Raw genomic sequence first — 22,064 nt, forward strand, 5'->3', positions numbered from 1 at the left:
CAATTATTTACATTTTACACTTTGTTGGTAACAGTGTTGTAACTGTCATCTCAAAGTCTTTGTATGGTTGGTGATTATCACAGAATTCTCTGTTACATTTGCCATACAATTACCATTATTTCTGGACATCCTGTCAGGTGAAATGACAATAATGCACCAATGACAATGGGGCTTGAAAATATGGTTGTTCAAAAAAAGTGGTTCATTGGCTCAACTTGCCTCTGGGTAGGGGTTAGTTGATACTAGTCAAGAGATATGTTCAGCCATCTGGTGGTAAATTCACCAATCCTTTTTTGACCAATCAATACTCAAAAAATTTAAAGGAACACTGAAATCACACATCAGGTCTGGATGATTAGATTAGATTCAACTTTATTGTCATTGAACAAGTATACGTACGGTACAACGAAATGCATCTAACCAGAAGTGCAAATAGAGAAGGGCAGAAAATGTACAAGTATTAAAACCTGTTAGGTCAAGGGCAAAAACTTTGTAAAAATAATAAATGAATGCAGTAAAGTATAACCCAATCGATTTGGCAGAAGATAAAACAAACCAAAAACGTATTTTTTGGTAAAAAACAAAATTCCTCATCGTGTTTGAATTGCAGTGGGGAAGGCCAAACATGGATTAGGAATCTGGAGGAACTTTCCACTTGATCCACTAGATGTCAGCAGGATCTGGGTACAGGTTCAGGCCATTTGATATACAATTCAGTGATCTACTTACTCATTTGTAAAGCAAGGCCAAAGTGTCCTTTACATATTGGCCACATTATGAATTTTCAAGTTTATACCTACACATAACATACAACAGTGCAAAGGTGATTAAAATAATGGTTACACACTCCCAGGAATGTTATACATGATGGAAAATGAACGTCCCTTCATAAAGGTCCTAACAGGAGGCGGATCCAATGATCTAAAACAGCGTTTCCACCGCAGGAACTATACCCAGGAACTAGGAACTTTTCCAGGAATTCGCTGTGTTTACACTGCAGGAACCAGGGACTAGAACCAGCAACCAGGAACTGCATTATACCCCCAAAACAGTCCCTGCTCCGGAGGTAGGACTCTCCAAGAGTAACAGAACTTTTGGGGTGGGGCTTGCAGTGCTGAAAAGTTCTGATTGGTCCATTAGTAGTAGCGTTTATTCACAGAAGTTTTCCACCGCCCTTTTTTAAATGTTCTCAGCGGAGTAAATGTACAGGAGTTATTAAAGGAGTTTATTTTGCTTACAAAAAATAAATAAAAGAACATATAAAGGAGAGGAAATCGAGCGACAGATGGACCGACGATGAAGTCCAGGCCTTATTGAGTGTTTATGCTGATGACCAAATCTAGCAAGAATTGGAAACGGCGATTCGTAATGATAACGTGTACATGAAAATATCCTACAAGTTTGGTGAGCTGAACATGATTCACATCGGGAAACAGTGCCAGGAGAAGCTTAAAATGTGAAAACAAGATTACAAGAAGATTGAGGATCACAATAAGAGAAATGGTTCTGAATGGCGGAGCAAATAGTTTGACTGTCTACATGCGTTGCTGGGTCACAGGTCGGCCTTCTATGGCGCTGCAGCAACGATTGACTCAGCTGCTGCTTTTTTGGAAGCCGTGGTGGAAGAGACAGAAACTGGATAACCAGTTGGTTTAAGGTAAATCACAATGTTTTACATGATGCATGTTAAATGCTATAAGGTTATGTTATTGAAAAGTCAGGATATTTGTATACAAGTCATGTTATTATTTGTCATGCTATTGTTCCTCTAGACAAAAACCAATGTTAGCTACGGGAACATCAATTTAGCCTAGCTAACGTCCCCCTATTATTGGCCACCCCCTATTTTTTTATAGTGGTGTATGGAGTTAAATACTTAAAAAATGTAATGTATGGAAATAGGTTATTATCAGTGATCTATCAGTGATCCTTCTTCATCAGAAGGCATAAGAGGTAGGTAAAACTTTCCAGTAAACACATAAGTAAAACTGTGATCAGGCATTTGTAACACAAATAAAGTGGGAATAAAACGCAATTGAACAAAATAGTAAGGTGGCTGATAACAGAGGACGGTGGCCGATAATGTGGGTCGTATTTTATAGCCACGTCGCTAACCAACTAGCTGAAAATAGTAATATTTCCACTGGAATTTCGGAAATGATCATTAATGACATGCTAGTTAACATTCGTATATATCTAATAATCACTAAACATTAAATACATGATCAAATGATTACTCAGTACAATATATTTTTCAAAACTGCTGGAATGTGTTGGTATATTTAAAATTTACTATGGTGTGTTTGTTTATTTTTCTTCTTAGAAAAGAGACAGACTTCCTTGAAGCGCTGAGGGACATGAACGACGCTAACCGGGCCGTCCTGCAGTGAGGACAGGAGCAGCAGGACCAGTATATACACTCACCTAAAGGATTATTAGGAACACCTGTTCAATTTCTCATTAATGCAATTATCTAATCAACCAGTCACATGGCAGTTGCTTCAATGCATTTAGGGGTGTGGTCCTGGTCAAGACAATCTCCTGAACTCCAAACTGAATGTCAGATTGGGAAAGAAAGGTGATTTAAGCAATTCTGAGCGTGGCATGGTTGTTGGTGCCAGACGGGCCAGTCTGAGTATTTCACAATCTGCTCAGTTACTGGGATTTTCACGCGCAACCATTTCTAGGGTTTACAAAGAATGGTGTGAAAAGGAAAAAACATCCAGTATGCAGCAGTCCTGTGGGCGAAAATGCCTTGTTGATGCTAGAGGTCAGAGGAGAATGGGCCGACTGATTCAAGCTGATAGAAGAGCAACTTTGACTGAAATAACCACTCGTTACAACCGAGGTATGCAGCAAAGCATTTGTGATGCCACAACACGCACAACCTTGAGGCCGATGGGCTACAACAGCAGAAGACCCCACCGGGTACCACTCATCTCCACTACAAATAGGAAAAAGAGGCTACAATTTGCACGAGCTCACCAAAATTGGACAGTTGAAGACTGGAAGAATGTTGCCTGGTCTGATGAGTCTCGATTTCTGTTGAGACATTCAGATGGTAGAGTCTGAATTTGACGTAAACAGAATGAGAACATGGATCCATCATGCCTTGTTACCACTGTGCAGGCTGGTGGTGGTGGTGTAATGGTGTGGGGGATGTTTTCTTGGCACACTTTAGGCCCCTTAGTGCCAATTGGGCATCATTTAAATGCCACAGCCTACCTGAGCATTGTTTCTGACCATGTCCATCCCTTTATGAACACCATGTACCCATCCTCTGATGGCTACTTCCAGCAGGATAATGCACCACGTCACAAAGCTCGAATCATTTCAAATTGGTTTCTTGAACAAGACAATGAGTTCACTGTACTGAAATGGCCCCCTCAGTCACCAGATCTCAACCCAATAGAGCATCTTTGGGATGTGGTGGAACGGGAGCTTCGTGCCCTGGATGTGCATCCCACAAATCTCCATCAACTGCAAGATGCTATCCTATCAATATGGGCCAACATTTCTAAAGAATGCTTTCAGCACCTTGTTGAATCAATGCCACGTAGAATTAAGGCAGTTCTGAAGGCGAAAGGGGGTCAAACACAGTATTAGTATGGTGTTCCTAATAATCCTTTAGGTGAGTGTACATCTGCTATGCTGAGGAAAGAGTCAGGTTGAGGAGAGCCACGTAAAGAGTGATAAGGAGAAGAGAGTTGGCATTCCTGGAGTCTCAGGCAGAAGAAACTGTGTTAGGTATATTAACCATGTACAGTGTTATGTATATTATTGCTTTATTTTCTTGCTATATTTGTATAATTTTCACTACGTAGTTGAAGTTGAAGTTGTGCTATGCCACCTTTCATAAGCATATTACACTCATGTATCTATAATATTCAATAATACTACCAATTGCTGCTAGTTTACTTATGTAACTGCCATATCTAAATGTTCAATAATACTACCCATATTGCTGCTGCTTTACAGTTCTCTCTGTTTTGCACCTACATTTTTGCAGATAAATAAATAGTTGTGGAACCAAATACATGTGTATAGTGGCTGTTTGTGTACATCTGAAAACAGAAGAACTTACACACACTGTCTCAATGCTAAAATATTTATTAAATCTCAATGTTTGCAGAAATTGTGTACAGTGACACACCGTAGTAATGCCAACTCCAAATGAGAAATGATCCTGTTGGTTGCAGGTTTCCACCGTACTTCACCTTTTTTGAATGGGTACACGACGGCGATGTCATGTCACCCCAGTTATGGTTGTAATCGGCGGCACAGGTACAGAAACGTGTCCTTAAATTCTTTATCCACTAGGCCTCGTTGTAAGTTGAAACCACGGTTTCCCACCATTTGTGTACCCAAACAGATGGAGAAACACAACGCATTCTATAGTACTTGCATATCTGAAACACACAAAAAGGTGCCAATAACAAGTCAATGTAGTTTACAGTAACATTATTCCCAATTGTGATTTACTAAAAAGTATATAGACCTACTATAAAAAATCTTACCATTCTCTTTTTTTGTACGCGATAACACGAATCCGTCTCATCTGTCTTCTCATGGTCAATCTCTGCGATAACTCATAAAATCTGTACACTTTATTTGTATTGCAACTCGACTAGCATTTCAGGGATTTTGAATCCGCTTTGCTTCTACTGCTCGTCTCTTCCACTGTTGACACAATAACTACATTTGCAAACCAATAAGCTTAATCTTCGCGGGTCATTAGACCGCAGTGGAAACGCACACCACAATGAGCTGAAGGAACCCTTTAGTTCCTTGAATAGCAGTTCCTGGGACTCAAAGTTCTAGGTACTTTTGGGTGGAAACGCGGCTTAACATCACATGTGTTGTTTGCTTCATATGTGGGGATCTAACATCATATGTGGTGTTTGCTTCATGTGTTATATCACCATGTATGACGTTAGATCATATGTGGTATCTATGCCTCCTTACACACATAGATAGTAAGCAAACAGTTGGCAGGATTAGAAAGGAAAAGAGTAGAAGGTAATAGGAGAAAGAAGGGGGAGACATGTCGACTTCTGGGAAAGCTCTGAAATGGCCAGCCAGATGATGGCGTCACAGTGAGGTGGGAGACCTCCTGAATCACTGTTGGGGATTCAGGGGGAAATATGGGGATGAATAAGAAACAGTCACATGTCGTTGCCAAATCACATAGACAATTGGTTACATATAAGGACATTATGAACTGAAATCTACTATAATGACATGACCCAATTGGCTGTAAAACACTTTTAGAAAATCGACATAGCCTAACATAGCCCAATATGCTAATGCTAAAATATTGTATGTCTTGGATAATCTATCTTATTGTACTCACCAAGTTGCTTGACTCACTGTCCATGATTTCTTCAAAATATCTAGTCCAAATTGGTCTCCTATGTTGCTTTTCTACTTAGGAGTTTGGGGTGGTGCACACTGTTGGTGTGTCCTGTGTTTGCGCCTAACGATGATCGTTCAACAATTGCCATAAAATGTGGCTTGTGTGCTCTCACAGCTTGTTTCAAATCCATTGGTCGTCATTTAAGGGAGATAAATGCTACCAAAGACAAAAGCTTGTACGTGATCGGTGCCAGACTACATGTCTTTGCTGACGTGGTGCGAAGGACAAACTATGTCTGGTTACTTGCTAGAGACTCTTCTTTTCAGAAATACCAATTATTACTATGTTAAAACCTAGTAAAGTTTTGAATATCATAAATAGTTTTGCTTCGAGTTGGATTTCGTTCTACAACACTGTAAAGAACATTAATCGTTTTCGATTATAAAAACAGATTTTATCAAACAAAACAATGCTTTGCTATATCTCTGGGACCATTAAGATAAGACATCAGAAGAAGACGGCTCATTGTAAGTACATAATTTACCATCAGACACCAAACTAGCGAACCTGGTGCCTTTGAAAAAATGTTGTGTGTATGTTGACTATACTCAAACACTTGGATAGGAGTTAGTCGCTGTAATAGCTACTTCAAATTGTATACTGCAGTTAGATTAACGGGATTCTAATCTTTCTGCACATATATAAAATGCTTATAACAAAAAAAAATACAATACTTCGTACAATTTGAGGCAGAAAAGTTAGGCGTCCCGGCGGCGGTACTTCCAAACATGCCCGTTCCCAAATTATATATAAGTGTATGCTCAAGTGACATGTATAGATGTGTAATTAATGCAAATGCATTACATATTGTGATGGTGCGAGTGCAACAGGTGTGTAATAGTGAGACAAGAAACAAAACGTCTTGCAATTAGTCTTGCTTTATGGTCTTTTTGAAATGGGTAAACAAAATGCACCAACATGGCCACGACAGACAAATAATAATCTGTGAGGTGTGGTGAGTGAACAACAGAATATAAACACACTAAACAGTGATTGGAAACAGGTGCTTCCTGCCATCACTCTCCTGTTGGTGGTTGGTACACCGTGAGGAAGGGGAGCCGCTGAGCCACGCAGAGCAGATGTTACACATATGGCAATTCTAAATGTGCAATGGAAACATTTACTAATGTACAGAACATTTATTTAGAAGTATTAAGTATAATGTACAGTATATGGGATAAATAGTTGTGTGGGTACAAGTGACAATTCTCAGTGGCATTCTGAATTTGCAATCGGGGCAAATTATCGGAGTAGGGTAGCATGTGCAACTGAAATGCAGGGATGGCAGCAATGAGGTTCCTGAGGTTGACATGTGCATGTAACAATAGAAAATACAAGTACAGTGACAGTTCTACATGTGCCATGAGGGCAAGTTTAAGGTGCAAGTCGGCATGTGCAAATGAAATACAGGAATAGCTGCAATGACACGTACCTGTAGACAACTCAAAACCTCCTTATCAGTCTTGTTAGGCAGTGACAGAGTCCAGTAGTACAAAGAGTGGGCATAGTTAATGATGGGTCACAGAGTTCAGCAGGGTTACAGTAGATGGGAAGAAACTGTTCCTGAGCCTGCTGGTGTAAGAACAGAGAAAAGACCCTCGGTGGCCCGTCGTAGACACCAAGTCGTCGGTATCGATGCGGGTCAAGCTCTTACAATAGCAAACCCCTAGCCAGACAATGGTGAAGCGTACTGATGTTTCCAGAAGCCTTTATTTACGTTCAGCCCTCAGCCTTGTTCTGAAAAAAATTTACTTTCTCTTTCCTCACACCTCTCTTCATGAAACACCGTAAGAGCTACAGGACAGAGAAATAACAAAATTAGCTCTTACAAATGTAAACATTACCCGAAGGCCACATTAACCGCACCTATGACCATTCGTAAACATTTCTGTGACGTTACCTGTATCAGTATTCACAATGCTGAAAAGCTAATGTTAGCATGACTTTGTATAGCAAAGAAATAACAACACATTTAAACACTTCACAGTGGAATAGTTTAAACTCCATATTTCTGAACATAAAAATTTAACAAATCAAACACACAATACCTTGTTCCCGATCCAGCTAGGTGCTTAATTATCCCTTTTGCGCTTTATATGATTTCATATGTGTTTTTCCTCCTTACTTCCGAGCGTGCGTCTCTACAAACTAGTCCCCCTTTTAGATGCAAGATTACCGTTCTGCTAAGAGGTGCCAAAATAAGGGACTCATAATATGAATGGAGGAAACTAACAAAAAAAATAATAATACACTTTCCTTTGAGTCAGTTACACTCCCACCAAACATGAGTGAATAATATAATGATACACAGTCTGCATAAGGCATCCTTCCCTGAGCCTGTATAAGAGCACAAACACTTATGCCAAAGTTTGAAATCTTTGTAACAATGTAATATTATGCGCTATGGGGAGAGGGAGCAGATTTAGCTAGTCTCCAACAACAGGACAAGCTTCTGGACAGGGTGCTCAACTTCGGATACCTTGTGGAGACGCTCCCCTTTCTTACCAAGCTTCCTGTCACCAAGTCGGATCTTAAGTGGAGTTCTCATCTGTTTCCGAAAATACCTTGTTGCTTTGATGCGCGACATTGAGAAGATGTCCCATCAGTTTTATGTGGACGAATCTGATCGCAACTACCTGCGATTTTTTTGGTGGAAGCAAGGAGACTTGAACACACCGCCCAGCGAGTTTCATATGAAAGTGCATCTGTTCGATGCAACTTCCTCTCCGGGATGTGCAAAGTATGGGCTGAAATATCTAGCTAAAGAGAATCGCAACATCTACACTCAAGACTCACGATTTGTCATGTGGGACTTTTATGCAGACGATAGGCTCATAAGTGTTGAAAACACTATAGATGCTATTCAGCTAGCCAAAGAAGCTCGCAAACTCTGCGCCATGAGTTTTCTCCAACAACACAAGTTTGTATCTAATGACAGAGATTTATTAGAGAGCATACCTCCCTCCGAACGAGCAACCAGCATGAAAGATATGGACCTTGCTTTTGATGATTTGCCACTTGAGAGAACTCTCAGTATTCAATGGGATGTGGAATCAGACCGCTTTTGGCTTAACGTAAGCCTCAAGGAGCAGCCTGCAACACGAAGCAGGATTTTATCTACAGTGGCTTTTCTGAACGATCCTCTTGGGTTTGTGGCGCCAGTCACAAGACCCTTTTCTCCACAAAGACGGTGTCCTCAGTGTGGGAGGGAGGCTGCGCAACTCCTCTCTTCCCAACTTCATCAAGCACCCTGCAATCATCCCCAAACATCATCACATCACAAGGATGATTATTGCTTATCACCACGAACAGATGAAACATCAAGGTAAGTGTCTTACCATTAATGAAATCAGGCGCAGCGCCTAATAGATTCGAAACAAGGACGAAAGGAGAACAAGAGGTACAGTCTTTTCACTTGTCTTAGCTCCCGTGCCATTCATATTGAGATGCTTGAAGACATGAACTCAGAGAAGCTCTAAAGGAAGGGGAAGTCTGGCTGTATTTCTTGCCGAGAAGCAGTGTGACTTCAGTATGAATGCACCCCATTCCAGCCATGCAGGAGGTGTGTGGGAAAGACAAATTAGGACAGTGAGAAGCATTCTAAGGTCTACACTTGCCCCTTCTTCTGGTAGACTAAATGACTCTTCGCTACGGGCCTTTATCTATGAAGCTATGGCTATAGTCAACAGTCGTCCTCTGACTGTTAACAACCTCAGTGACCCGCATAGCCTTGAACCACTCACCCCTAATCATCCTCTGACAATTAAATATGTCCAAGCCTTACCTCCTCCAGGTGAATTTGTCAGAGAAGATGTGTATGGTAAGAAAAGGTGGAGACATGTTCAATACCTCACAGAACAGTTTTGGAGTCGCTGGCGAAAGGAATACCTTGCTAACAACGCTGGCACGCTCCAAGAAGAAACTTACAAGTTGGAGATATTGTAATCATGAAAGGAGATGATGTGCACAGGAACGAGTGGAGATTGGGTAGAGTTGCAGAAGCCACCACGGACAAAGACAGACTTGTATGGAGAGTTAACGGGTATGCAGTCTTTTGTGTAGGCGACCGAAAGATTGACTTGGATTGCAGAACTGTATCCTCTAACACGAAGGCCAGAAAGACTCTTGCTTGTGAGAACTGTATCCTTACCACTCATAGTCAGCACCTTCAGTTCCACAGGATACTTGTCAGCATTAAGACCGTCACTCACTTGCTGGTCAATGAATGTAGTATCGCTTTGGGTGTTGAGTAGCGCATAGACAAGTTTCTCAGCTGTAGGATCATTTTTAGATGAAACCCAGACTGGTATCACCATGGATGTGCTAGATGCGCCTTTGCCTGCTACACTGAGCGACGTTGCAGCAGCACCTTGATTTGTCTCTGGTTCTGGTGTAGACCTTTCCCTTTTATAGTTGTCATCATGGAGGGCTGTAGGATGCTTTCCTTTACAGTGGTCACAGAAGTGACGATGACGGCATTCTCTCAAGCTTTGACCTGGTTTCAGGAATCCATAGCAGAGTTTCTTCTCCTTAATGTAATTACTTCGCTCAACCAACACCATCTCAGTGAACTTGGAGCATGCGTTCAGCTGGTGTCTATTATCTTGACAAAGGATACCTGGAGTCTTAACCTTCCTCAGTTCTGACTTGTGCTTGTCAATGTCAGTGACTGTTTGAGTGGTAAGAACACTGGCCTTGTTTTTCTTCATGTCTCTGAGGTTTCTCTTCTCAGTGCTAGTGTCTAATGGATGAAGAGCATGAAAGGACGTAATTGGATTGCAAGCAATCTCAACTTCAGTTCTCTTCACAGTCATTTAATGAGGCATGACATCTTGACAGGCATTCAGAAAATCTGAGAAGCATCTGAGTCCTTCAGCATCCTTTGGTGAAATTCTTGGCCAGTTGATGAGCTTCTCTATGAAGGCTCTCTGGATGGCGAATGGCTGGCCAATGTGACGATTTAGCTTGTTCCAGGCGTCTTGGTAGGCTTCATTGTCATTTCAGGAGAAGGTGCCATCTAAAACCTGGCATGCTGGGCCACCAACTTATTTTTTTAGGTAGTATAGTTTTTCAGCTGGTGTGATTACCCTTTGGTCAATAAGTAAATGTTGCCTTCCATTCAATGAATTGTATGGGATCGCCATTGAAGACAAATGGCTAAGGTACAGGAAGCTTATTAAAGGGTATGTTGTCTTGAAAGATTTGAGCAAGAGAGGGAATGTTTGTAAGACAGGGCGATGCAACTTATGAGAGGGGCACTGCAGTTACAGGAACGTTCTTTTCTTCCATGTTCCTTTCCCTTTTGACATAGTCAGCATCTTTGCGTTCTGGCTCCTTATCATAGATCTTCAACTTGGCTTGAGCTGCTCGTATCTCTTTCTCTGCCAGCAATCGCTCCAACTCATGCCTTTGTGCCTCTAGAGCCTTATGTTTTTGTTCCTCTAACTCTCTTATCAATTCCTTTTGCCTTTCTTCCTCTAGCAGCATCTGATAAGTTGCTTCTTTTACTGCTAGTTCAGCTGCTACATCCGGGCGTTTTGCTGTCATGTCCGAAGATATGGAGGCGTGGTCAGACTGGCTATGGCTAATCGAGGAAGCGGCGGATCCATAGACAGACTTTGCATGGTCATGGCGGAGCAGTTCATGAAGGCGGTGTCTTTCTTTCTGCTCATTAAACTCGCCTTCCTCATCTATAGCTCTGTTGTAGGCAATGTTGGTGATTTCTTTGGTCACAGATTCACACGTATCAACTCTTCTTCTTATGTCGGTGTAGGGTGTGGTGAGATTTCCAATTTCACAATAGATATTCATTATATCCTCTTTATCTTTCTTAAGTTCTTCAATAAGAGGCCAGAGCTGGCTCTCTGGCACATTAGTCTTTAGTTGATCTCTCGTCTTGCGAGTGTGGAGCTTCCACTTCTCGTACATGGAGAGCATGTCTTTTCTCTCCTTTCTTGGCCTCTTCATATTGAAGCGCACACATTTTCTCTGTAGAATTGCGTGTGCATTTAGAGCATCTAGTACCTTCAGGGGCGTTGTCATCCTTATTAGGCTTGCCTTGGAGATCAGTTAGACTTTATTGTTTAGCTTAATTTGTTTCCTTCAAACATCGTTTCTCTGATGTGTCTACCACCATGTGGGCTTCACTCTGTAAGTCTTGGACTTCATACTGATTACCAGCCATCTGCTCCTTTGCCTCTCTCTCATTACCTGACTGACATTATTAACCAAAATGTTTTAAACTCTAAAGTCAGATATGATTAAACCCTTGTAATGAACAGCATAAACATAGAATATCAAACCATCAGTTTGAAATGGCTAGCACATATGAATTTACATATAGACAATGAAATAACTGTAAATGTCGATTCCACAATAAACACAGTTATCAAGTTCTTAAATCCAAAGTGCAAGAAATGTCAACGGAGGTCGACTTAGAAGCGGACACATGGATATTTTTGGGAGACTTTGCATTTATAAACCTTTGTAGAAAGAGTCCATGTGGATGCATGCAGGCATGAGAATAGATGCAGCAAACAGTTTATTTGTTGCTCTCCTAGCTGATCAGGTGATTATAAAATGTTCAGTCCAAGAAGCCATTCATCCCTTGCTCGCCTTATTGCTGTACTGTAGACTGTATAATAATAGGTTAATACTCACAGTCCTTCATCAATGTCCGTAAGTGTAACTGTACTTGACCATTGCACCGGGTCTGTGTGTGACCGTCGTCAAAAGTAGGTCAAGCGCGAGGCGCGAGGATGCAGCTTGATAAGTCCACGCTGACACTTCGTGGCGACATAGTAATAACTGTAGCCGGCTCCGTTAAGACCCTCCGTGGCCCGTCGTAGACAACAACTGTATGGCCCAGACCATCACTGACCCACCGCCAAACCATTCGTGCTGGATGATGTTACAGGTAGCATAACATTCAACACACCGTCTCTAGACTCTTTCATGTCTGTCACATGTGCTCAGTGTGGACTGGCTCTTATCTGAGAGAGCAATAAGTCTTCTGCCACCACTTGAAAAAGCATTCCCTTTTGGGGGTTGTTTTGCTTTTGCCTCTCCAGTGCACCTTTTGTCACTTTAATTTGCACCCAAACAGGTGACATTGATTAATAATCTCTTATACTTCCTAACTGGACAAATTAATATCCCTGAAGTTTAATTGACTTGGTTTAAACTATGATCATTATGTGTTCTCTTAATTTCTTTGAGAAGTGTACTAAAAAAAGTGCCAAGCTTAGCAATACAGGTCAAATTTTAGCAAAACAATGTATGTCTTTAATCAGTGGAAATTCACTAACAGGTATAATATCTTTTTTTATATCTGGATACATTTGCTTTGATTTCACAGTCATTAACCCTGACACGAAAAAGTTACTTTGACAATCAAAAACATTTACCCCCACTCTCCCCGACGGTTTGTTTCACCTGCACTTTCCAATAGTAATAGGTAGTCAACCAGTAATCTCTGTAGCTGAAGCAAGAGGAGGAGGTCAGGTGAATGTTACCTGTTCTTCAGAGGGCTGGTCACCACAACCTAAAGTCACCTGGAGAAACAAAGAGGGGACCGAAATCACTAATGGACAAGAAGTACAAAACACCACTGGTAATCACATTTACCATCTCATTACTGATGAGGTATACCTATTGTGTGAACATGCCTACACGGGGGATGTATTAGATCCATTTTAATTGAAAATAGTAGATCAATTTTAATAATTAAATTATATTCTCTAAACAATTAAATAGATATGTGGCTTTTTGTATGGAAATAGGGTAAAAATTATCTGCCAAATCTCTTTGAGTGGTTGTCTTTGAGGATTCCAATACCCCTTCTCTCTCTCTGTATCAGATTCTCAGGGGTTGGTGAGTGTCAGTAGTTGGCTGCTGTTTTCTCCCTCTGAATCTGATTGGCTCTCCTGTATTGTCTTTCTGTCTGACGAGTGGAAGACAGAGGGCAGGATTCTGCCAGTTTTACCTGGTGGTGAGTGTCAGTTTTTTTTTCTATTTTAATTTCTGTGATTTCACTGCTATTAGATGTCGTAGTTGTGTGTCTTATAAGAGCATTAGTGTCATGTGACCCATGTTAACTGTCTGTTTGCAGGAGATTACAAAAAAGGTTTCACTGTGAATCAGGTCCTGTTGGTTGTCCTGCCAGTATTGTTTCTGGTCATCATCATCTGTGCTCTGTGCTTCATCATTGTGTTCAAACGAAAAGGTATATGGAACTCACAAACAGTATTTTATGATGAATCATAACATGAATATAGTATGAAATAACAACCCTATAGAGAAATTAGTTCAAAAAAGTATTGTCTATAACATGTACAAAATATACATTTTAAGTGCTCTTCATTACATAAATACAGAAAACACAAAGGTAATCTATTTAATCTGATCTATGTGATAAATAAACTAAAACTGACATGTGTTAAGATATAGCAGAATGCATGGACATTATTTTGTGATGTGTTGTTTATTTTAGGTCAAATAGACCAAGGATTGAATGTAGCAGGTAATTGTTTATTTTGATCAAATATGGGATATTTATCTCTATACACTTAACTTATAATTTCATTGATCCTAAACATGTTATGACAATACAATGCAAGTTTAAGAGGTTCCCATTTGTCCTCAATACACCTTTTATAATACTCTTCCTCTATGTCTTTCAACAGAGACAAAAAGACTAATAAAAGGTAATGTTTGCTATATTTAAAAATAATACTTCAGTAATATAAAATAATTATGATGGTAAAATCCAGTCTAATTCCTACAGAGAGTATAGAGCAGGAAAAAAACAATTTTTGAGAAATCAATAAAGAAAACGTGATTCATCAGACCAGGCCACCTTTTTCCATTGCTCCATGGTCCAGTTCTGATGCTCACGGGCCCCTTGTAGCAGCTTTTGGCAGTGGAGAGGAGTCAGCATGGGCACCCTGACTGGTCTGCGGCTACAAGGCCCCATGTGCATCCAACTGTAATCAATCAATCAATCAATCAAATGTATTTACAAAGCCCTTTTTACATCAGCAGTTGTCACAAAGTGCTTTTACAAAACACCCAGACTGAAATCTCAAGGAGCAAACAATAGTAGTGGTGAATTTCAGTGGGTAGGAAAAACTCCCTAAGAAGGCCGAAATTTAGGAAGAAACCTAGAGAGGACCCAGGCTCAGATGGGTGACCAGTCCTCTTCTGGCTGTGCCGGGTGAACATATTAAGAGTACAAATTGTAATAATTAATAAATGCATGTGGGCTGAGTCCAGAGTCTATTTAAACTTAGTCCAGCATGACCAGATGGACAAGGACAGGGACAACACAGGGGAGGGGGAGGTGTCAGCACAGTGGCAGCTGAAATCGTCAGGTATCGTCTTGATTTGCAACACAACCAGGAGGAATTTGGACACGGACAGCAACGGGTGTTTCAAGCCTGGTACTCTTCAGATGTGGGCTAAAAGCTCATGTCCTCCTAAGTTTAATACGGCAGGAGACAGGGAACATTTTGAAAATGCATTCCTTAGATCTACAGGGATTTACAGTGGAGAAGGAGAACTGACCCTACTACCCCAGTACAATAATATAGCAGAGTAAGACCTTGGGACTGAGACAAGGATGTCCGGTGACACTGTGGCCCTATCTGGGGGAGGCCCAGACAGGGCCCAACAGGCAGGAAATCAATCCACATTGCCAAGCATCAACCAAAGGGAGCCCCACCAACCGCAACCACCCTGAATGAGGGCCGAGAATTGCCAGCGGAGTACAGCCCAATTGCATTGTGTTTTGACACCTTTCTATCAGTACCAGCATTAACCTTTTCAGCAATTTGAGCTACAGTAGCTTGTCTGTTGGAACGGACCACACGGGCCAACTTTTGCTCCCCACGTGCATCAATGAGCCTTGGTTGCCCACGATTCTGTTCACCACTTTTCCTTCCTTGGACCACTTTTGATAGGTACTGACCACTGCAGACCAGGAACACCCCACAGGGGCTGCAGTTTTGGAGATGCTCTGACAAAGTCATTTAGTCATCACAATTTGGCCCTTGTCAAAGTCACTCAGATCCTTAAACTTGCCCATTTAGTCTGCTTCTAACACATCAACTTTGAGGACAGAATGTTCACTTGCTTCCTAATAAATCCCACCCACTGACAGGTGCCGTGATAAGAAGATTATCAGTGTTATTTACTTCACCTGTCAGTGGTCATAATGTTATGGCTAACTCGAGTATATACTAAACAGACAGCATCTGGTGAATTTGATCTGGAAGGTACAGAAACAAATCTGCTCTTCAAAAGTTTTATTTCCTGTTTAATCTAGGATAAATAAACAAGAGGTTAAATATTATAACAATGCATTCTAAGAGCGTTTATTTGATTATCATATTTCAGTGAAATAAACTGACGATCAATTATATATAATGAAATGTTTGTGATCTATTAGGTCACGCAAACAAAGTGCAGACATCTGCCAATCAAATGACAGCTGAAAATAAAGTTGATCCAGAAGGCAACGGATTGATGAAAAACATTTACTTATCCTTAGAAATGTTTTATTTTAGGTAGTGCAATTAACCTAATGTAACAGCGGTGTCGTCGTGGTGTGTGAAAATAAAGGAGCCAAACGCAGGGAGGCGATAAACGTAGTTTTGTATTTTCTTAATGAAATGGCACGCAAATAAACTTCCACGCACGTCCTCACAGCCAGCAGCTCCCTGTCACCGACGCCATAGTTGCGCTCTACCTCACTGAGCTTCCACAAGTAAAAAGCGCAGGGGCGACGCTTAGGAAGAGTACCTGACAGTTGGGATAGTACAGCACCTATCCCTACCTCCGAGGCATCCACCTCCACTAAGAACAGCAGTGACGGATTGGGGTGAGTCAGAACCGGGGCAGAGGTGAACATTCTCTTAAGAGTGCGAAATGCCACGTCTGCCTCGGCCGTCCAGGTGATCTGGCTCGGCCCACTCTTCAATAAGGAAGTAATAGGAGCTGCTACCTTGCCGAAGCCCCGTAAGAAATTGGCAAACCCAATAAATCGCTGCACCACCTTAACCGTGGTAGGAACGGGCCAATTACGCACGGCTGACACGCGATCAACCTCCATTTACACCCCATCGGCGGAAATCCGAAACCCGAGGAAAGAGACGGCTCGCTGGAAGAACGCGCACTTCTCTGCCCTAGCGTACAGGCCATGTTCCAACAACCCCTTCAGCACCCTGTGAACGAGAGACATGCTCAGCACGCGTAGCGGAATACACAAGGATGTCGTCAATGTTAACCACAACTCCTGAGGTCCAGTTTCGTGAAGAAGCGCGCCCCATGCATTGACTCGATGTATTGGGAAATCAGGGGGATGGGATATGAATACCGAACCGTCAGTTTATTTAACGCCCTGTAGTCAATGCATGGACGCAAACCCCCATCCTTCTTCCTTACGAAAAAGAAACTTGAGCCCTGCCCCTGCCGCAGGGATTCGGCCACATAGGTCTCCATCGCTGCTGTTTCTGCCTGCGACAGGGGATACACATGACAATAAGGCAGCACAACATCTCCCTTTAGGTATATAGCACAATCCCTGGGCCGATCCCTGGGCCAAACGACTAGCCATGGTCTTAGAAAAGACCAGCGCTAAATCTGCATATTCCGGAGGAATGCGCACTGCGGAGACATTGTCTGGACTTTCCACAGAGGTCGCACCAACGGAAACACCTAGACACCTCTCCTGACACCCCTGAGACCACCCTGTCAATACTCTCTGCGACCAGGAAATCGTTGGGTTGTGTCCCGAAAACCACGAAAGACCCAGCACCACAGGGAAAGCAGGAGAGTGAATAACATGAAAATCAATCTGTTCTGTATGGGCTTGCTGTATAGTCATAGTGAGAGGCACCGTGACGTTCTCAACTAAACCAGTACCCAGTGTTTTGCTGTCTAAGCCTGTAATGGACCTAGGTCTAGACAACGGCACCAGCGGAATGCGCAGTCTCTGTTCGTAACCGCTGTCCATAAAATTCCCAGCTGCGCCTGAGTCTACGAGCGCCTTACACTGAGAATTAGCAAGGAAATCAGGAAAGGCCACCAAAAGTGTCATGTGATTCGCAGAGAGACCTGACAGTGTGTGTGGTCTACTCACCTGACTCAGTGTAGGGGTGTCAGGCTTCCTTCTCTCAACACTTTTCTGTTGAAAGCAGTGGGAGGCAGAGTGTCCCTTCCTCCCACGAAAGGAGCACTGGTGGCACCGGAAATTATCTATAAGCGCCCTCTCGTTCCAGCCCGACCCCGCCGCCAGGGTCCTGAACTCCAGAGCGAAGGCCTGCACGCTCCTCGTTCCCTGCCTGAGGTGCACAAGATGCTCGCCGACCTCCCTGCCATCGGGCGGCTGATCGAAAACGGCCCGAAAGAGACAGACGAACGCCTCGTAATGGGCCAACTCCGCCCCGTTAGCGGACCAGACAGAGTTGGCCCAGTCCAACGCCTTGCCCCTCAGGCAGGAGACAAGTGCTGAGACCTTCTCCCTATCCCCCGGGTGAGGGTTGAGAGAGGCGAAATAAAGCCCCAGCTGCAGTATAAATCCAGAGCAGTGTGCTGTGTCTCTGTGGAATCCCTGGGGAAGGCTCAGCTGTATGGTCCTCGTCTGTGGCGGTGGAGACGATGGTAAGGGCACCTCGGCCGGGTTGGTAGGTGGTGGCACCTGCTCGGTCTGTATTCTCGCCTCCAACCGCTGCATCGCCTGGACCATATTGGTCATGGCCTCCCCCAGGGACGCGATCATGTCCCCATGCTGTCGCAGCAAGTCGCCCGCTGCTGACTCAATTTTCAGGTGAGGTATTCTGTAACAACGGTGTCGTCGTTACTTATCCTTAGACATTTTTTATTTTAGGTAGTGCAATTAACTTATTGTAACAACGGTGTCGTCGTGGTGTGTGAAAATAAAGGAGCCAAACGCAGGGAGGCGATAAACGTAGTTTTGTGTTTTCTTAATGAAATGGCACGCAAATAAACCAGGCGCAAAATAAGCATGCACGTTACTCTCCAGGACAACACCCAACATAGAACAATACCTCACAAAGACACCCAGAAACACAGGAACTAATATAGGCAACCTCACGCGCGTCCTCGTTACACCTAATATGTGTGATTCCTGAAAAGGATGGTAATTTTCAATACAATAATAAGGTATTTTGAAATCTTTACTGTGAAAATCATAATTAAAATCAAACATTTATTACAATAATGTGTTCGTCTATTGAACACACAGCATCTGGCGAGGTTAAATTCCTGAGGCCTTAATTTAATTTACTATAGTAAAATTGTACAATACAACAAATGTTCTTGACAATAAATGCAATGCAATGTAACGACATACATTTGTTTGTTTTTTATGCCCAGAAAACCCAGTGCAGTCACCTGCAAACCAGACAACATCTGACAATAAGGATAAACTGGAAGGTAAAGTGATCGAGAGAAAAAATGTATTTGACATCAGAATAATATTATTTGGGAATCTATTTAACCTAATATGTGTAATGAAAGACATGAAATTAATAATGAGGAATTTTTTAATGCCTTAATTTGATAATCATACCACAGTAAACTATAAGACACCTGCAAATCGGATGACAGCTGATAATAAAACTGATATGGAAGGTAAAGAGTAGGTCATGAACAATTCTCAGTTCATCATCTAACCAGATCTCAGTTGATACATCTGATTGTTTTGACTCGGAACTATAGTTAAATTCGCCTTTGATTCACATAAATGATCAAATACCTTTTTGCAAATCAAGACATTTCACACCATCTTGAATGTCAGCTAACATAACCTTTATTTAGCCTAATTTCTCTACAAAATGAAACTCAGTGTGAGTTTCTCCAAGTCTCTTCTTATTATCCTAGCACATCAAAGACACTTTGTAATCCTGTCATAAATCATGACCCCTCCCCCCCTTTATGCCCTATCTCCCCAGAGCTCACCCTGGAGTGGGGGGGCTGGATTACTGACCTAAGGATAACGGACCCTAGTCTTTAAGAATAGATCCATTATCAATTAGGGACACATTGGTGTTATCTTGAGAAACAAACCAGCTAGGCAATAGCAAGCAAACCTTTTTGTCTCAGCATACACCCTAAAGAAACATCTGTTGACATCCCAATGATCGCCTACAAGGACAGAAATTAAGTACACAGTTATACATGTCTATTAAAATAATGAAGAGTCATTGAATATGTTGATAAACATGGAATTGACAATTCCGGTTCCTTCAAGTCAAAACCATAATAATGAACACCAAGTATTCAGTGTAGCCGAATTAGAATACCCAATTTTGATAATGTCACCAGTAAGACTGTTACTCTTCTAAAGCGTTCAAACAAGTCAAAAACCCATTTCAAACAGCCCCCAACCTCACACTGGTATTTGTGTGAGTGAGTAGTGCACTACAGGGGGTCTGTACCTCTCTTTACAATTTAGACTATGTAAAACAACATACTTTCTCTGAGGCGTGTCAAGGTGTTGTTGGGCATATTGTAACCAGGCTTTTTTGTGGCATTGGTGCAGTAAAGGCAACTCGACCATGTAACTAATTTTTGTTCAAGTATCGTCGTATTGAGCTCCTTGAAACAACCACACCGTTCTTTTCCAAAGCAGCCTGTAGTTCTCCGAGGGTTTCCTGTGGGTTTTTCTTTGTATCCTGAACAATTCTTCTGGCAGTTTTGGCTGAAATCTTTCTTGGTCTATCTGATCTTGGCTTGGTATCAAGAGATCCCTGAATTTTCCAATTCTTACTAAGTGATTGAATTGTACTGACTGGCATATGCAAGGCTTTGGATATCTTTTTATGTCCTTTTACATCTTTATAAAGTTACATTACTTTGTTATGAAGGTCTTTTGACAGTTATTTTCTGCTCTCCATGGCACAGTGTCTAGCCTGCTCAGTGCATAGACGTGAGAGCAAACAAACTCATTGAATGTTTATACACAGACACTAATTGCAATTTGTGGGAAAGTCAACTTTATTTGCCATTTTCACGTGTGTCTCACCTTGTATGTCTGTAACAAGTTCAAACATTCAAGGGTATGTCAACTTTTGATCAGGGCTATTTGGGTGATTTCTGTTATCATTATGATTTAAAAAGGTGCCAACCAACTGTGATAATAAATGGCTTCATATGATCACTACCCTTAAATAAAAGACAGTTTTTTTTGCATGATCAGACATATTTTCTAAATCAATGTCAAATGTTCATTATTTCTGCTAGGGTATGCAAACTTATGAGCACAACTATAGATTAGGTCTGTGATGATGGAAAACAGGCGTGGGTAATAATGAACGAAAACAGGTGTCCGTGATGAAGTGAGGGAGGGAGGCTGGCAGCCCTGCCAGAACGTGACACAATCGAAGGAAAACATTTATTTGTCATTCAAATAATATTATTTACAGGGAATCTATTTAACCAAATATATGTTAGGAATAAACATGAAAACATGAAAATAATAATGAGGCATTTTAACAACATAATTTAAGAATCATACTACAGTAAAAATAAATATTATTGACAATCACTTAGCAAGATAAGGACATAAATTTGACCTTTTTGGCCCAGGAAACACAATGCAGACACCTGCAAATCCAACAACAGCTGAGAATCAAGTTGATCTTCAAGGTAAAGTGATCAAAGGAAAAAATGTATTTGTCCTTAGATATATATTATTTACAGGTAGAGGAACATTACTAAGGCCTTAATTTAATGTACAACAGTAAAATTGTAAAATACAACAAATGTTCTTGACAATCAATGCAATGCAATATAACCACATGCATGTGATTTCTTATGCCCAGAAAACCCAGTGCAGTCACCTGCAAACCTGACAACAACTGACAATAAGGATAAACCAGAAGGTAAAATGATCGAGAGAAAAATTTATTTGTCCTTAGAGATATATTATTTACAGGTAGAGGAACATTCTTAAGGCCTTAATTTAATTTACTACAGTAAAATTGTAGAATACAACAAATGTTCTTGACAATTAATGCAATGCAATATAACCACATGCATGTGATTTCTTATGCCCAGAAAACCCAGTGCAGTCACCTGCAAACCTGACAACAATTGACAATGAGGATAAACCAGAAGGTAAAATGATCGAGAGAAAACATTTATTTGATATCAGGATAATATTATTTACAGGGAATCTATTTAACCTAAAATGTGTGATGAATAAAAAAAACAGATAATTAATAATGAGGCATTTTTTTATGCCTTAATTTGATAATCATACCAAAGTAAAATATAATTATTCTTGACAACCAATTGCAAGATAATGGCATAAATTTGATATTTTTGGCCTAGAAAACACAGTGTATACAGCTGCAAATCCGACGACAGCTGATAATAAAGTTGAAATGGAAGGTAAAGTGATTGATGGAAAAATTTAATTTTACTATGCAAATTATTATTACCGGTAATGTTTGATTTCATTTCATTGAATGTTTGATGAATAAACATGAAAACGTGAAAATAATAATGAGGCATTTTTAATGCAGCAATTTGATCATCCTACTACAGTAAAAATAGTACATACTATAGTAAAATAGTACATTAGAAACTATGATCTTAACAATCAATACAATGCAATATAATG

The 22,064-nt window shown here is 41.2% G+C and overlaps 1 protein-coding gene across 8 annotated transcripts in view; it reads left to right on the forward strand.

The window, feature by feature from the left end:
- LOC105030177 (butyrophilin subfamily 3 member A1) overlaps positions 1-22,064 on the forward strand; it is a 145,624-nt gene that overhangs the window by 117,834 nt on the left and 5,726 nt on the right. For 5 of the 8 annotated variants that reach the window (XM_034291113.1, XM_034291119.1, XM_034291114.1 and 2 more), the window contains exons 4-11: positions 12,867-13,028; positions 13,275-13,406; positions 13,527-13,640; positions 13,908-13,937; positions 14,101-14,121; positions 18,812-18,871; positions 21,262-21,321; positions 21,497-21,556. In XM_034291113.1, coding sequence (XP_034147004.1) covers positions 12,867-13,028; positions 13,275-13,406; positions 13,527-13,640; positions 13,908-13,937; positions 14,101-14,121; positions 18,812-18,871; positions 21,262-21,321; positions 21,497-21,556 — 639 coding nt within the window. Of the gene's footprint in view, positions 1-12,866; positions 13,029-13,274; positions 13,407-13,526; positions 13,641-13,907; positions 13,938-14,100; positions 14,122-18,811; positions 18,872-21,261; positions 21,322-21,496; positions 21,557-21,772; positions 21,833-22,064 lie in introns of all 8 variants that reach the window. The other 3 variants (XM_034291115.1, XM_034291117.1, XM_034291112.1) reach the window with 2 other exon arrangements.

The sequence above is a fragment of the Esox lucius genome, chromosome 25 (assembly GCF_011004845.1).
Source record: "Esox lucius isolate fEsoLuc1 chromosome 25, fEsoLuc1.pri, whole genome shotgun sequence".
Lineage (NCBI taxonomy): Eukaryota > Metazoa > Chordata > Actinopteri > Esociformes > Esocidae > Esox > Esox lucius.